The 18,653-nt window shown below is 35.6% G+C and overlaps 1 protein-coding gene across 2 annotated transcripts in view; it reads left to right on the top strand.

Annotated features, from left to right (window-relative positions):
* BABAM2 (BRISC and BRCA1 A complex member 2) overlaps positions 1-18,653 on the top strand; it is a 169,237-nt gene that overhangs the window by 58,841 nt on the left and 91,743 nt on the right. For both annotated transcript variants that reach the window (XM_080342905.1, XM_080342904.1), the window contains one exon: positions 77-151. In XM_080342905.1, the coding sequence (XP_080199031.1) occupies positions 77-151 (75 nt within the window). The remainder of the gene's footprint in view (positions 1-76; positions 152-18,653) is intronic.

Here is an 18,653-nt window from a genome sequence, read left to right on the forward strand (position 1 = left end):
TTCATTACCTCAGAACACTCAATCTGTGGTTCTGTTTTAGACACCAGGTCTCATTAGTGTTACCTTTTTTCCACAGACTGGAGAATTCTCAGCTCGCTTCCTCTTGAAGCTGCCTGTAGATTTCAGCAATATTCCTACATACCTTCTCAAGGTAAAATGAATGTCTAAGTTGACAGTATTTGTGCAAGAATGTGAATTATTGAAATATTCTGAGTAACTATTTTGATTTTCCTGCCCTCCTCCTCCCCAGGAGTGTGAAATCCACCATTTCTAAAGCTGATTGGGTTGTGTTCTGGGAAGGTGATGTTAGACACACCGTTGTTTTTCGTGCTATTTTACCAAGTAGTAAATATACACCTATCACTCTAAAGGTCCTTGCAGGATTTGGGTTTTTGTAGAAGATTCCATGCAATGCAGATGTTCTGGGATTTGAGACACTATGATAAGTAGCAAACTCCTGACCATATCCAAGGTATTATCTTAGGGAATAAATTTAAATATTTCCAGATAAACTCTTTTATGTGAGTCTACAGAATCTCAGGCTAGTAAGTGTTGGGTTTTTTTTAATGAACAGTCCAACTGTACCAGTAGCCTTGATATTAATAGTAGAAGCAGAACAACAAACTAAATAAACTGTTCTTAACAGAGAGTGAAAGCAAATGCTGATGATGTGAACTGCGGATTTCAATTATTACTTTGCTTCATTGTTTCATTTGACCAGGTACTTTAGAAAGTAGGAATGTAGAGTATTGGTGTGAGTTAGAAAAATGTATTTATTTCTTTGCTAAGAGGAAAAAAAAAACAAAACAAAACCAAAAAACGAAACAAGACCACACACACACACAGACAAAAAACAAAAGCTTGTGACAAATTACTAGCATGGAATAATTTGAGTTGAGTGGTTTTCACAATAAGGCATCACTCTTTCAAGCAGTTATTGTGGCAGCCTGTGAGACGTTCAGTGTTACTATATTGAGAGAACACAGTGAGAGATTTGGGTTCTCTCTGTCTTTCCTTTAAACTGCATGTCTGTCTCGTTACTGAGTTTTTTACTTCTGAATATTTGGGAAGAACAACTACTGAATATTTAGCAGCTAACGTGCTGACATGTAGATCCTATTACCTTTTCTTCATCTTATTGTTAGAACTATCTTCAGCTGTTGTTAGATCACAATTGCAAACATGAATCTTCAGTCTTTCTCCAAATAAGATGTCTTCGGCTAAGAACCATGAAAATACAGGCAGGCAAAACTACAATCTGACTGAAATTTTTGGTTGTAGGCTGACATTGGTATCCTGTGGTCTCTTTACCTTATGTAGACTGTTTGCTGTTTGAGTAATGAGGCGCTCCTAACTTTCTCAAAAGCATCCAGATATTTTCAGTGGGCAACAGCTGGGACATGGGCTGTTATCAGGGCCTTCTCTAGTGACTTGATGGGAATATTTCAGTCCGATGTAAGAGGGTTGGCCAAGGCCTTTTCAGGAATTATGGTGCTGAGAAGCAGGATGAAGCAACAGGATAGCTGTGATTTCCTTCTGAAAGATTCTGTGGAAAAAAGGAGATTGAGAACATCTAATGTGAACTATGCTGTCTGCTCCTGTCAGAACTCCAAGTGCTGTATTTTCCAGGAACAATTTTAAATCGGTCAAGAATTTTAGGACATGTGCATACTGCGTCACAGGGCTGTCCTTTACCTCTGTTGAGCTTCTGAGGAAACTGCATGACTTGAAGGCTGGAAGGTGATATATGATTTATGTAACTGTCATCATGTAGGAACCCTGTGATAAAAAAAGATTCTATTTTTGTTTCTAAAGAGTGATGTTTTAATACACCACACCATACTCCTCTTTCTGTAATTCCCTATCATGTTCACTAGAAATCTTCTACCTTCTTTAAACAAGGTTAGTATACTGTGGATAAATCATCAGTGCTCCACAGCTGCTTCCTGCAGGGTTGATCACCCTGAGTCCTGAATGATTCATTAGTATGAAGGAAAACATGTATTTATTTTGCAAGCATATGTAGATTGTGTGATGTGAAGAAATGCGCCCTGAAGTAGTGGAATCAAAGCTTCCCAGTCTACTTTTATTTTGACATTTCTAAAATCATAATGTCTTAGCTTTGCAGTTTTAAAATTAATGTATTTTTATATGTAGTAGCCTGGGTTTTTAAAACAACATTCTGATGAAATCCTTAGATTTCTTGTGCAGACTTCTGCTATGTGAATTGACAGATGAACTGTCTGTAGTAGGAAGGTGATGTGTAGTCTGGATGAGTAGCCACCAGAGAAGAATTGTTATTACATTCCAGTAGTGTTTGTTGACAGATGAGGGATGATTTGACTCCAGCTCCAGTGTGGATTATGACAGAGAGCACTCTGTAGCAGGCACAGATCCTTTGCCCCGTTGCCTTTAGCTCCTTGTGTTCTGACATTACCAGCTATGTGGATATCTTCTCATACGATAACAATATAAAGGCAGGTAGAATTGGAACTACTTTGTTGTAGTTGAAATAATTATCCTCTGGCTACTCCAAATTCATAAAGCTATTTTAAAAAAATCTTATTTTTTTAAGCTGTGTATGTATGTTTTCTTCTTTTTTTTTTTTTTTTCTGGATGAGACTTTTGACATAAATAGATATATTTTTTTTGTAATAAAAATAATAGTACTTTATTTTCCATCATCTGTGAGTTATGTTGGCTTCAATGCTACTTGCTGGATGGAGGTACATGATAGAGCATTCATTGATGCAGAGGAAATAATTGTCAATATATTATCCTGAAAGGTGGACGAGCAATCAGTAGTTGAAGTCTGCAGTGTATTAATAGCCTAATGTTTGAACTGTGGAATTTAATGTGCTTGAATTATGTTCAGTGTGTTGCCAGCCTTATAGTGTGCAGTTGCTTCTCTGTAATGATTTGCAAAGTTCACACCTGTGTTATACTTTCTCTGCCATCTTATTTTATGTTTAATGAATACTACTTGTATTGAAATCTGGTGAAATATTTAAAAAACGTTGTTCTTGCCTTATCAATCACTCCTAGTACTCCAATGATTTATAATGCTCTTCTGAAATTTTTGTTGATGTCAGTAGGTAATCACACTGCAAGCGTGACTAAAACTTTGAATAGTAAGCCAGTATTCAGATTTGAGGATGTAAGCTGTGAGAATGGTCTGTAGTGTTACAAAGTCTTAGGAACTGTTGAAAATACACCCCTGAATTGCAAGACCTTACTCTATAAACTTTGTACTGATGGTGGTGAGAGTATTTTCCTTTCTCTATGAAGAATAAAAATTTGAAGGCATTAGTTAAGTTAGATTGTTATGGACTGGAGAGGTGGATTTACCAGGTTATTTTAAAGATATTTGCTGCATTAAACTTGAAATTCAGTTCAAGCGTGTGTGCATTTTAAGGAAAGTATGTGAAGGACATTGAGAATGATTAAAAGAGCAATGCAGAGTACAATGTCTCTACCTTTGAATTCTGGAATTCTATTAAATGTTCTTCAGACATTATTTATTTGGAAATATAGTACCCCTTGTAGTAATGGCTGCAGAAGATAAATCTTTTTCGTAAGGTTTCTTGGCATGTTCTTTCATATTTGAAAGAAAATATGTCATTCTTTATTTTCCAAGGTAAAGAACTGTTGAAAAATAAATGTTGGCTTACAATGCAAAAGCACATTTTGGGAAAAATAACCATTCATATTTTCTCCTTTACAAATTTATACTTTAATACAAAGATTTTGAGTTGAATGTGGGTCTCTGTATCCACTTTTACTTTGTTTTGTTATGCGGATCCATTTGACATAAATGAATATTGTAAGTGTTGAAACAACTGCAGAATCAAGCTTGTGGCTCAAAGTACTGCGAAGCTGATTACTAATAAGTCTTGCATTAAGGTTCTCTTATTTGACAAGAATGTGGCTTTGGCTCAGGAAAATTCTTACATCTGTAGCTATTTATATTATACTTTCTCTTTTTTTGCAGTTGGATTTTTAATCAGCACATTCGTTTTGGCTTACACTGTTTTCTGTTGTTAGCAACATTTTAAACTTTAGCCACAGTATTTTATAAATGGAAGTGTTCATTGTACATAAAGGTTTTGAGTCACTCTCTAGTTCACATGGGTGCCTCTTTAGAAAATACCATGTATGCTGCAGTAATAATGAAGGTAATAGACTTAGCATCTGAAATACCTCACCCAAAGTTTGTTTTATTGATTTGTTCAGCTGTGGGGGTATATGTTGTCATAATGATAATTTGTTAAATATCTCCAGCTCAGTAATTTACAAATTGTACAGGATTATATGGCTGTAGTATGATTGCACAGTATGAGTAAATTTAGAGTATGTTGCCAGTGAGGCTGTTGAAAACAAGACATTTAGGTATTTTTCTTTTATTTCCATGTTTTTTTGATGTTTTTGCTGATTAAGATGTGCCCTGATTACCACCACCTTCTTGCATGTAATTTATAAGGTATTCATTCGTTTTTCTTATGTACCTGCTTGTTCTGGCCTGGTGAACAGCTAATATCTGGACCAGTCTAGTTATGATGCTGTGACCAACATAATTTCTTACTATTCAAGTGTGAAGAAAATATACAAAGCACACCTCATTTCTTTTTGTAGAAGATTGAAAAGATCTTTAAACTTGTTTTTTCTGAAGAGCTTTTTTGTGATGACCATTGTATTTAGTGCATATCTTTCAGAACTGAAACAAATAACAGACATTGTCTAGACACATTGCCAGGGGCCAAACAGTTGTGTGTAAGACTGTCAATGGAAAAGGTTTATCCTCATGTTCAAATTGAAAGATAAGAACCTATTTGTGTTTGTCTTAACTGTGATTTCATAATTTGGAAGTCTGTTAAAAGACTTCGGTGCAACTTTTGTTTACAGCGTAGACCAAATTCCAGGTACTGTGAAAAGACTGCAATACTTATGTATGTTTGAGTAATCAGCTATAGTGGAGAACAAACAAAAGTCAAGTATGATATGCAAGGTCTAATGAGATCTTTTCCAGGCCAGTGTCTTTACTGTTGTGATTTATCAGATTTATCACTGCTTAACTCAAAAACTTGAGCTAAATGTCCTGAAAAAGTACAATATTTTCTTTAGCTTATAAACTTCAATTGATTTTGTTGGTAGCTGGCTAACCAAAACCTGATGTGTAGTGTCTTATGGTCACAAAGTCAATGGCAAGAAGGAATTAAGAGTCCAGATCTGACTTGCTGTTTTTACGCTAGACTGTTATACACTGTGGTGGGCAGCAGTATGTACTATTTCACTGTCTTCCCTTAATGTATATATGTCTTCTAGATTGGGTAGAATGATGGACCTGTACATCAAATGAAACTTGTCATGTCTGTGGTGACAGCTGTCATTTTACCTCTTTTACAAACAGGAAAACTAGCTGTTTATAAGACTTTTAGGTAATCCTGAAATAATATGTACTTATCGTAATTGACAATACTTTGACCATGCTTTCTATCGAGATCTTTTAGGATAATATATAGACTGCTGTTAATCATATGCTACTTAGGACTTTTTGACAGAGGCATAAATTTAACTGCCTGAATTGTATTCCATAATGTGTCCTTTATCTTGAGTTGTATGTAAGCGTTTGGAATAAACAGTTTAAATTTTAAAAGTAGATGTCAGTATGATATTCTCTAGATTGCTTCTTGTATTACATTACTTAAACAGAATATCAAATTGTCAAAGATTGTCTAGGTCTCTTCTGTTAATAGTTTAAATGCAAGCTTTATAACATGCAATTATAATGAGCTATTGAGATTTTAGATTAGAAGTGTGTCCATGCAAGTTAGTACTGGCAGAATAGTTTGTAGTGGCTGAAGCCAGTAAATTGTATAATCTAGACGGTGTGAAAATAAACCTAACCTGTGTGTGCAGAAGACGTTTATCAAGAAGAAATGTCATTGATACTTGTCTCTAAGAATCTTTCATTTTAGCCTGTGCCAAGAAATCTGTGGTTTACTTTTGCTGTCCACTTTTTTCATCAAAAAATACTAAATGAAGTACCATCAAGGAAGCATTGCTTTTCCTCAGTACAGTGGCCAGTGTCAGAGCAGCAGCTTGTCGCCAGAAGCACACAGACTCTAAGGAGGAGAACTTGCATAATGAGTGAGGCCAAATATAAATAAATTAATTAATTAAAAGGTGTTCGTGTCATGAAATGTCTTTGGCAGTTTAAGAAGTTATGTAGTCAAAAAAATGGTGACTTTTTTGGTGATAAAATATTTCTAAGTGTCTAGGTTTTCGGAATTACTTAAAACCATAAAATCTGTGAGCTGTAAAGGTTTGGGGTTTTAGTTTTGGTTTGTATTTAGCAGGATGTCTCAGTTGTCACTGTAGGTAAAAGTTAAGATCTTACTTATTCCACTGTATAGATGCATTGTGCTCCGTGGCTAGTCTTACTCCTGCAGTCTAATTATTAACCTGACAGAGTTGTTGCTTTGCCACAGAATCTACTGATTCTGTCATTGGAGAGTTGAGAGTAAAGCATTACTGCTGTACTTCAGTGAAGCTCCAGAAATGCTTACAGAAACGATGATTTAATTAATCATCCTTCCATGATTTTATTCTGTTCTGCCCACAAAGCAAGGGAAGCAAAGCCCTGTAAAAGTATCCTTTATAATCAGAACATGTTACATTTGAGTTTTGTAAACTGATTGGTTCCCTTCATTCTCACTAAATTTTCTTAGCACAACTTTTCCACAACATCATGGTTTGTTTGTAGTAACTAGTCACTAAAACCACATAAAACATGTTAGTGTGAAGAGCACCTTAAGCTCCATATGCTGAAAGCCAAAAGCAATTTTTTAAATCAGCTTTTTCTGTAATTTATTGGAAGATTTTGTTAATAAGATCTGTCAACTGGAACAGCTCATTCTGTACAGCTGGTGATTTTTATAGGTTGTGATCTTAATATGAATCATAATCTCCCATCAACTGTATTTCTGATGACAGTTATATTTAAACATTTTATTTTTATCATGCAATAGTAAAAGAAAGGACCACCGCGTCTTACTATATTCATCTCAATTTCTGTGAATTTTGCTCTCACTTGATAGAACTATTAATTTACTACTCTGAGATGAGTAGAAATAGGTGGGTTTTTTTTAATTTAAGAAAAAAACATGAAGAAAAACAGGTTGAAAAGAGCAGCTTCTGAAACTTAAAAGCCTTTTTGCATCTGGTGGGAAAGTTTATAGACATGTTTTGTTGCGTGACTTGGTTCAGGTTTACTGCCTTGTTGGGGCTTGTAATTTGTACTGTTGCTTTACATTTGCGTTCTATGTGTTGCATAGGAAGAATGGAATTCAATAGCCGTAAAAATAATTGCAGGGTATTACATAATGATGGTGCTTGATTTATCTGGCATGGTCCACCCATAGTATGTAGAACAGGCAATGTACAGTGATCTTAAACTGGGAAGAGGATCTGGGATATATTTTTTAAAAAAACATTTTCTTTAGTTCCCTGTTCTTCTAAGACCAAGTATTTGAAAAGTTGTTGAGCACAGAATAGGAGCATAGTAATAATTTGTAAAATTCATTAACCAGCAAATCTACTTTTGCAAATGTGGGCGTACATAACGCATGACGATAGGATGTTAAGAAGAATATTTCAGTGTTGAGCCCACAGCTTCTTTCTGCTATTAGGTTTCTTCCTAAGGTCTCAGATCAGGGCTTAAGTCCTACAGCAGCTCATATTTTGAGGTTTTAAAGTCGGTTTTCTTTACTAAAGTGCCAGATATTTACTGTTATAGTGATTGGGTTGGTTTAGTGTTTTGGGTTTTTTTTTTGTTTTGACTTTCAAGTTACTAGATCATGTCTGTCTTTTTAAGAAAGAAAAGTACTAACACAAATGTATGTCTGCATGATGGTTTATATGATTCTTAGTCATTCTTGTTTTGGATTCTGTGATTTGCACTGGTAACTTTATTAATTACACAAAATCCTTTACTGGCTGGCAGTCTAAAAAGGGGGTTTTCCTTTTTTTTTTTTTCTTTTAATATGTATCTGAAAAATAACTGTATTACACTGCCCACTTTTACTTGGTTTTGTAGCTTTACTATTGAGTCAGTTACTCTCACCACTAAATATTAACGCTGTGAGGCTTGGATGATCCATCACATTTATTTTTGTCTAATTGATGCTGACAATGTCATTGATTGTAATATCACGAAACGTGAAATAATAATAATTAAAAAGAACCACACACACACAAACCCAAAACAAAACACAAACTACCACCAGCAAAAAAATCTTGAACATTCTGCTGTTTTGCTTCCATGTTACCAAAAGAAGGCACAGCATTTTTTCCAATAATGGCTGATTAATAGTGTGCTATGTTCCTATCAAGCTCTGCATTTCTATAGTAACTTCTAGTTAGGAAAGTAGTTGCTTGTTTACATACGGTGCATTTTGGTATTTTCTGTTTTAGAGGGAGACTTTAAATGGAGAAGGCTAAAGGAAAGACTGCCTTGTCCAGCAGCATCTCAGTGAGACAGTGAAAGAAAGATAAATAAAACTTAGACCTGTTGACTGTCTATTTCTGTTTTAATGATTTAAATGTTCGTGCTGGAACTTGTATGTCTCCTATGTGCTGAGACCTGCAATCATTGCAAACAGCATGTCCACAGGAGAGATGGGGCAGTGGGGAGGAGCATTAATTTGGCTTCATTGGAAGCAATTAGGTGTGCTCCGTAGGTCTTAACAGGTAACTAGAACATCAACATTTGGGCAAAAATATGTTTGTGAACTAAATGTTCATTTTCAATTATGTAATGAACAGTCTGGAGTGCACAAACAATATTTTAAGTATATCCACATAATATAGATGGGAAGTTCCCCTGCTGAAGGAAAATAGTGAAATGGAGTTAAACTAATAGTATTGCACCAACTCCTGCCACTCTTTGTCATTTTAATGATTTGCTTATTGGAGTTAGCTTTAGTAATAAACTGCTGAAATGTGTACCCTTTTTAATATATCTAAACATGTTTATATATTTGGAGAGAACAGATATTCTGTATTTTACTGTAACGTCTTGTCTGGTCTAGAAAGATGTTAGACAATTGTGACTGATGTCTGGGCTAGAACTAATGACTGACTGATGGTATGTAAATAATCAGCTACTCATTTGCAAGAACCCTGAGGACAATGTGGTGTTTAACAAAGAATAAACACACTCATTCCAAATTATTATTTTCATTGTTCAGCGTTTATTGTGTGTCCTAGATGAAATCATTAATTCTGCCTCATTTCACCTAGATTCATGACTTTTTGTAAGTAATAAATCTTACTTAATTTCCATACTACTATTAAGGGATTATATTGGCTCTTGACATGTAGGTCAAATTATATGCAGGTTATTGTTTTGACATACATATAGGTATTGTCTCTTTTTAACTGAGCATCTTATTAATTCTTATTTAATATCTTGTTCAGAATAGATCGGACATATGGAAAAAACCCTCTGTTTTTTTAGACAGAACTTGAAGCATGGAGGTATTAGGTGTATACAAATTTGCAGTGGAATCCTGAGCTGTGAGTAGAGAGCTTGTCCAAGGCTCTTACCAGAACGTTGCTTTTCCTCTTCCTTCTATAACGTTCGCAATTCATCACAGTTACGATGAACAGTCGTTCAGGTCCAGTGCATTTTGGCACATTTTTCTTGAAGGAATAACAGGCTATTTCTGTCAGCAGGGAGAGTTGTATGACTTCAGAGATGTTGGAGAATTTTCTCTTAGGCCATTTTTCCACTGTTATGGATTTCTATGTTGTCTCTCCTTAAAATTCTTTACTGTCCTGGAGTGTCTTAAGCACCTGTTGATTTTAGTTATCATGGATACCTCTTAACATTTGTACCATAACTTATGTTATATTGACTCATATAAATCACTTTTTCCATTGGAAAATTGTACGCTGCTTTTTTTCCACACCCAACAAACTATATAGTTCAACGACAACAAATCTGCTCCTAGCATTAAAAAGACTGAGGCTCCAAGTTCCAGCTATTTGTGCAAGCAACAAAAAGCATTTGGGTTCTATTTCTCAAAGGAATGAGATGATCTCTACATGCCACTGACTTCAGTGCCAATAAGCTCATTAAAATCCACAATATTTCTCGGAATCAGTCTCCTGTCAATATATTACAGAGCTTGATGTCATTGAGTTTATCTCTGATGGTGCTTAGAACTTCTGTGATACTTTCCTTCCAAAGTTCACAGAGCCCAACTGTGTTCTGTGTGAAAGAAAAGCACTGGAACTGCTTCACTGATTTAAAAAAATCAAAAAGTTGAAAAGCAAATAAATGGCAGAGCAAGGAGTAGAGTACATGAAATCTGGCTTGCTTGCTGTCTGATAGTCTTCTCTGGGTGACAGATACCTAAACTAAGATAAAACGTTAGCCTTATGGCCTTTACACTGTTTCATCTTTGCTTACAAGTGGCAGCTTTCTAGGTAGAATTTTATTCTTTACGTATCCGTTTTGGTTTATGCACATCATGTATTTTGACAGTGTATGTAAAATGCTATTAAAATGGCAGTAATTGTTCTGTGTAGGTAACCTTGACTGCACAAGAACTACTGAACAGAAGAGCTGTTTATCTTGTATTAAATATTCATTTTTAAATGGCAACTCAAGCTACTTTTGCAAGTTTTTGTTTGTTTTGGTTGGTTTTTGTTTGTTTTTCTTTGTTTTTTTTTTAAATCAGAAACCATTGTTGAAACTTTATTTCAAGGTGTGAAAATTAGTAGGTAGATACTGGGTAATGAAAAAGACTTAATTAGAGCAGGCGGTGTATTGGGAGTAAAGATCAGTGACCAGGATTTATGCAACTTGTTTGGTAGAAATAAAGGACTGTTGCTGATATGTGGAGCTTTAGGACTGCATGCTTTATGAGCTCTCCTAAACCAGAAGAAATGTTGGAACAAAATTACCAGAGGGATTCTTCTGTTTGCAATAGCAAATGTTTTATGAGAAGCTGTGTAACTGAATTTGTAATAAACAAGGCTGGCATTTTACAATTGTGTTCTTGCAGCAGCAGTTTTACTGTATGGCATCAACTTAATAACTAAAATATTATCTCTTTTTTGTTTACCACATGTTGCCAGTTCCTTCTTGAAAAGACGTGTGATCAAACTGCAGCCCAGTTTACAGGTCTTCAGGCAATGATAATATCAGATTTGGGAGACAATACCTGTTAAAGCAACTTGGAGGCATATATTATCTCTCTGACTCATGTGAAGCAGTATTGCTGTATGCAGAATTATTTTTCCTTAGCTTCCTTATTTATCAGTTTTGTGAATATAACTGGATAAATTTGCCCCTCCTAGAAAAATGGTATAGACAGATTTATGCCAGTGATAACAAACCGTTATCACTCTTATCAAAAGGTAACTGCATATGAATAAACAGTATATTAATAAAATGCTTCAATACTAAATAAAAAAGAAGCAATAGCACTAAAAAGGTAACTTAATAGAAAAGAACTGAGATTCATTGGAAGGCTAGTAAGAAAAAAGATCCATATAAGAGTGAAAAAAAATTATTACATTCTATTAGGTTTGAAGGGATGCATTCCTGGGAAACTTGGAAAATTGTAGTAGTGATCTGTATAAATAGGGAGAACAATTAAGTTGCCATGCAGTTCAGCAAGACAGAGGGTGAGTCTGTGCTTAGTAAGACTACTCTGATAGAGTGATATTTGTGCAGTCTTCTGGCACACACGGATGTAGGTTTTAAGATTTTAAGTAAAACAACCAGGTTTGTGAGCAGTAGAAATGTTGAAGCTTCGTTTCATACAGGTCAAATCCCTTGTCTTCCTGAATCTCTACGCTGTGCCATTGTGGTTCTCCCACATAGCAATTTATCAAGTGAGAAGACGAGAAACGTGTTCACTGGTTGACCCCCAGTTGCTGCCATTGATAGCAAGCTGAATTACCTGTTGCCATAACAGGGTAGTCGGTTGTCTGTCTCCTCTACCTGACTGCTGTTCTTCATATAGCTTTTATGAGCTTAATTATCTTTGAGACTAAAAACAGGTTGTAGAAAGGAGGGGACAGGGTCAGGAGGTATCTGGAAGTGTGCTCACATATGCACTGTGTCTGAAGCCAAGGGAAAAATCATTACAACGTGTGTATATTAAAATGAAAACCTTGATGACATTAAAAAGTTTTTCATCATCCAAAAAGTTTCAGAACAATTTTACTCCAGTGGAATGAATGTCCAAGTAGAATATTTCCACTTGGTTAGCGCTCAGACATTTGGTTGAATTTGGTTGTAAACTCCTTCCTGCAACCTAACTATCAGTGGTGTTTAAATTGATTTGAAAACGCCAATCTAAGGGATTGTATATTTTAAAAATAAATCCTTAAGTGTGTTCAGTGCCAGAACATTAGTAGTAGGTCAAGGTGCAGCTGGTTTTCTCCTTTCTCCACTGAGTTGTTCATCACTTACTGTGAAGGAAACCTCCCCCTTCATGGGAGCTAAAAGAATCAGCAGTAAGTTTTCAATATGAAGACAACTTAACAGCTCATTTAATATGCAAAATCTATTTTGTGGTTGGACAGCAAAAGCAAGAGTCTGAATTTGTAGAGAAAGATGAATAATTTCTATAGCACCATATTAAGGCAATTTTTGGAGGTACTATCAATTAAGATATTTACAGCTGTACAAAACACATTGGAGTGTGCTTTTTGAATTGCAGAGAAAGAGTGGGAACAAGTCTTATCTGTTCATCTTTGTTCTAATTTTGGATTCTTTGAAAAATACAATGAGAAAGATTCTTATTGAGATTAATATATTGGAAGCTTACTGCATGTAAACTTTTGAAAACACTAGTTTGAGATTTTCACAGCATTGTCTCCAGATATTTACGTGTTTCTCCTGTACATGAGTGCATTCAGATCCTTAGAAAACTACTACATGGAGGACAAAGTATTTGAAAATGCTTGTTTTATTATTTTTAAGTAAACAATTAGTTCAGGACTGTTTACTTTTTTTTATGCAGCCATTGATTGCAAACCAGCTTCTAACATGCTGAAAACTAGACAAATACACAGCAAAGCATTTATCAGTGCTGATTGAGAAAGGAATATTCAAAAATTGACGAAAACACCTTGACAGCATCCTGTTAAGTAACCATCTGCAAATATATTAATGCCATTGTTTTAATAGACTCCTTTCTTGATTAATCAATGACCTTGTTCTCTTAAGCACATCTGTCAGGACATGTCTTCCTAACAAATCTGTTCAGCCTGGAGCATGTAAGGCATCATCCTCATCTTCAAACTGTGTTAAGTCAAGAAAATGTTGTGGTAACGTGGGCATCGCTTGTCCAAGAACATTAAGAACCTTGGTGAGGATCTTTTTAACCATAAAAGGATGTATGTTATGCTTTCTTGTTTGGTGGAAGTCGGAAGGGAGTGAAAAAAATACAGAAGGAATTTTTATTGCAGAGAAGTATTTCCTTGCAAATAGTACATGAAGGAATACAGTGTCTGAAAAAAGATTTTGTTGGCAGGAGAAGTAGTAGTCTGAACTACATATTGTTGCTGATAAATGTTTTAGCTATAGATGAATAATGTATTTAAAATTCAAATTTGTCTAACAGCAGAAACATAAAAAGTTCATTTTTAGACACCTACATATTTTTTTATATGCTTGGGGTACTAGGCCTGATCTGCAACACCCCAGCCCACCCCCCCATACCTAGAGACTGTTACCAGTTGCAGGTGTTTAGAAGCTTGCCTGTAAAATGACGAAAAAGTAAATGAACTTGGCATTGTGTGGTTTTTTTAGGAATTTGCGTATGAAGAGTTTTTCAGAGCTGTTCCATCCTGGTGGTGTACCAGTGTAATTGTTAGCAAGATGTTTATTTGTTGCTCTTCAGTATGTTTTCTATTTCTTTTGAGAATGATGAGAAATTCCTGGACATTGATATTATTTATGGTGGGAAAAATGGTACATTTTATTTTAAGATCATGAAATGATAAAAGAAGTTCAAAAGTGAATGTTGACTTCTGCACTCTTTGACTTGCATTCCTTTTTTAAGAGTATATTTCCTTTTTAAGTTTAGCAATGTTAACAAAAATCTTAATCTCAAACTCACCTTTACTGACCAGAACTGTTGAGCACAGTAAGAGGAAAGTATGCTCCATTTTGTTTGCGTTATGTTCCAGTTTGTTTTCCTAAGCCTAACCCTACACATAAGTATGCAACACATGTCATTAAATGTAGACTTAATGAATGTTTCTGAGATTCTGGGAAAAAAAGAAAGGTATACTAATATCTTTAAAGCCTGTGAGTGTCAGTGTCTTTTCTTTCCATAGCTCATGGTGATAAAGCTGCTTTTCAGTGTGAGGACTGAGGAGCACAAGTTTTATATTGTGTTTTGATTTCCACAGAGGTTCTTAAAGAGATTCAGTGTGATGCTGAGAGGACAAGTCACACAATCTCTTGGGTTTTCATACATAAAATAGGGGGGAAAAAAATTCAAAACTTCTTAGTGACATACAGTTTCACATTTGTACAATGTTTTGTTTCTTTATTGCAGTCTTCTTTCTATAACAAATTATTGGTTATCCAGCTATTCCAGTGGTTTGAAAGCATTTACATGCTGAAAAGGCAAGTAGACATATTTTCAGTAGGTGTGTGTGTGCCTAACATGTGCTTGTAAGGAGTACTGGGTTTTTTTGGTTGGTTGTTTGGTTGTTTTTTTTTTTCTGTAAAGGACTAGGGGAATGAGAGTGACGTTTTCTTATTTCTTCTGTTTTATTTTGTTTTCCTATAGTGTGTTTTGTAGAAAGTTAGGTGCATTGCAAATGTAAGATTTTAAATGTAGATTTCATTTAATAAAATTACACCATTGCCATATAAATTCTTGTAATGATGATATGACCTCACTGAATCTTCCTTCTCAGTTTTTCTTACACAAATACTGTAAATAATAGTAGAGTTAATCAGTGTTACTGATTATTTAGTAATGAGAATCAAGTTGCTTGCTTTTGGAAACAAGGAATCCGTAATACACTCAACTGTCATAAAAAGTGGTTGATGTTTAGCTTTAAACCGATGTTTTGTCTGGAGTGAAGAGCAAATGTGTGCGTCATGATTGGTGGGTTTTCTTCCCTGTGTTGCAAAGAAATGTAATGAATATTACACTTCGTGTTGTGGGAAAGGACCGGCTAGCAGATTTGTTTCCCTGTGTTTGTGTTAGAAAGGAGGTTTATGGAAAGTGATCAAGGCAAGAATTATTATGACTCCTGTTCTGAAACAAGTTGCATGCAATTTTTTAAAAACAAATATTTGAAATGCCTTTATAGAGGGCTGGTGTAATGGCCTAGTTGGTGGAGTTTGGGCTGGTCAAGAGATGACTGAGTTTTTTATCCTATGAGGTGTATTCTGAAGTCAACAGGAACATGATCAGAGAACTCTGTTCATAAACATAGATTTTCAAACCATCTGAAATACGAAGGGTAATTATATGGCATTATATTTAAAGGCCTCTTTGTGTTATATGCTTGTTCTGTGTTTCAGAGGGATAAATATATACAAGAATTGTGGGTGTGTCAAAGCAAAACTGGTTCAGACAGGTAAAAGCATTTGAAGTGGTGTCTTTGCACCATTAATACTTTTGAGTTGGTCTCAATATTTCTGCATCAATATTATGAATCCTGTTTTCAAGGATTTATTACTCCTATAAAAGCATCAGACATGTTGCTTTTTCATTCTTCTTCTATTAAAAACATTTTATGCAGGCGGTGATAGCTGTTTGATACTGGAAATGCTTCTGCAACTTGAAATTTTTTCTTGTTGTTCATGAAGCAGTCGGTGATAGTTAAAGGAATGAAGATTAATAGGCTTCCTTTCTGCTGCATTGAGGGAGAACTTTGCAGTCAGGATCTAGAAGTTTAGAAATACATAGTTAAGGTTATAAGATGTATTAATCTCTACCTTTTAGAATTGGGAAGCTGGTTTATGACATTTTGCTAGGGTCAGGTAGTGACAGAATAGAAATAGATTCTGGTAGTTGTGATTTTTAAGCCATGGAGTATCAAATACAATAATTACTTTATCTGCTAATTTAGTTGTGGCTGTCAACCTAAATTTAGTATAATATTTATTAATAGGTGAGTACAAGCTGCTCTGTATGCTAATCTTTGTCCATTTGGGTATTTGTTTATCATGGTTGAACTTTATGCAATTTAGGGAGCTGTCATTCAGTAGATATTTTTAAATCTTCAAGTAATATCCTTTGATGCAGCAATGTTGAAGGGAGAGAGGAATGAACAATTTTATTAATTTCTACCAAAATGAAGTCTTGAAATAACTGTTTTAAACATTAAGTTTTGCTTTAGTCACAGGAGATATTTTAAATGCTGTTTTAATCCATTTTAAGTATAGCTTGAATTGCTACCAGCAGCTTAAAATGTATATATTAATGAATTTAGGATTGCAAGTGTTTTGCATAAGTACTTTGCAAATGCTTTTGTGCTTCTTTATTTAAAAAATTATTTACTGGCAGTTCAATATGTCAAAATGAATCAGAAGACAGTGGAAGTGATATTATAATCTATCCATGTGAACAGTGGCATGCATCAAATTCACATAAAATTAAGTAGACTTTCAGTGGTGAGACTTAAGTGTCATTCTCTTCTTGCCTTCATTGGTAAGCGTGCGCATAGGCCTTTAGATGTAAATGGCAACTCAAGCTGTTGTTGTGTCAGGTTGATCAAACCAAACCTGAATTTAGGAATAGCCTTAGTTCTTTATGTCTTCCTCTAGCTACCCTGTGCACGATCCAGCACTCCATGAAAGAAATTATTTATGGAATTTTATTAAGATACCGACTACCCAAAACACAAGCATTGATGTTCCCTGTGCTGAGTTGATTGTGCATCGTGTCGCTTGTCTATCATGTCACAACAGTAAGTTGTGGTCCCATTCATTGTCCTAGGTAATGTATTTTACCTGTAATTTATTTAATGAAAATATGGTCACTTCATATTTCATAGGAAATTAATGGAAAATTTGTGGACTATTCCTAGAAATTAACTTCTGTAGCATGAAGACTCAACAGAATATTTCCTCATATTTGCCTATTTCAAAATCTAATCTGATAGAGTATCTGTGATCTTCAAAGGAAACATGTTTCTATGTTCTTACCAATTAGGCCACCAGTGGTTTTTGTGTAGTCAAGTTAGCAGGTCATGAAGTATGGGCATTTAGAGAAAGGTCTCTTCATATAAGTGCAGTGAAATGGAAGAGTTTCTCAGAGTTGAAGAAGGGATTATATTATTCATCTTAGTGGACAGCACACTGAAATATTTTATTTGAAGTGAGGCAAAGAAGAGACAGTGGCTTACTCTACCAAACATTATTTTAAGTGTAGCACCTTTGCTACAGTCTGATAGTAAATGTTCTAAGCGAGTGGATGTTCACCAACATAAGTGGTATGAAGTAAAGTCTTCAATAGCATCACCTTGGTTTTCATCAACAAACAGTAAGAGAAGACTTCACCTGCTTTGTCCATAGAATACATTAGAGCCTGATGAAAGTTAGAAATGGCTGTGCCCACTCTGTCATTCTCATTTCTTCTTCCCCTAACAGGTTTCCAGCTTTTCTGTTTCCAAAAGTAATTTCATTCATGGAAGAATAATCTAAGGTCTGTTTTCCCCTACCTACGGAGTACAGTTTTTACACTCTTTGAACCTTTACAGTTTCGTTGTTAACTTTTCTATAAATCAAGGTAACATTTTGTCTTTAACTGGTTTCTTGGAAGGTGAACGGATGACTTTCTGAGGAGCTATACAAACAACAGGTATTTCACTGTCAGTCTTAAATCTCCACTATCTAGGCTTACTGGACTGTAAGTACAGCTTATGATGGACTTGCTGAAAGTACCTGTTGTAGTCATCTTAGCCATCTATCTGCCTGTACAACAACATTCGTTTTCTCCTTCTCAAGTGGCTTTTCAATTGGAAATAACAACCTCTAGAAGGAACAGAGTACTGCTGACATCCTCTGAACGTATTTCCATGAAGGAATTCTTCATATATTTTTACATAAAGAGCTTATCTACCATATTTCAGAATTTCAGATAAATCACAGTGTTCACTTAGCTGTAATTTTAGCTTTGTTTCCTAAGGAAGTGAGGTGTCAGTGGATGCTGGAAAGCAACTCTGCAGAGAGGAATCTGGGGGTTCTGGTCGATGGCAAGTTGAACATGAGCCAGCAGTGTCCCTGCCAGCCAAGAGGGCCAACCGTGTCTTGAGTGCATCCAGCACAGCATTGCCAGCCAGGCAAGGAGGGGATTGTCCCGCTCTGCTCCGCACTGACGTGGCCTCACCTGGAGCACTGCGTGCAGTTCTGGGCAACACAGGATAAAAAGGATATAAAGCTACTAGAGAGCATCCAGAAGAGGGCTACGAAGTTGGTGAAGGATTTGGAGGGGAAGCCCTATGAGGAACGGCTGAAGTCACTGGGTTTGTTCAGCCTGGAGAAGAGGAGACTGAGGGGAGACCTCATGGTGGCTACAGCTTCCTCACAAGGGGAGGAGGAGGGGCAGGTGCCGAACTCTTCTCTTTAGTGACCAATGACAGGAACCGAGGGAATGTCA

Source organism: Nesoenas mayeri, assembly GCF_963082525.1.
Source record: "Nesoenas mayeri genome assembly, chromosome: 3".
Classification (NCBI taxonomy): Eukaryota; Metazoa; Chordata; class Aves; order Columbiformes; family Columbidae; genus Nesoenas; species Nesoenas mayeri.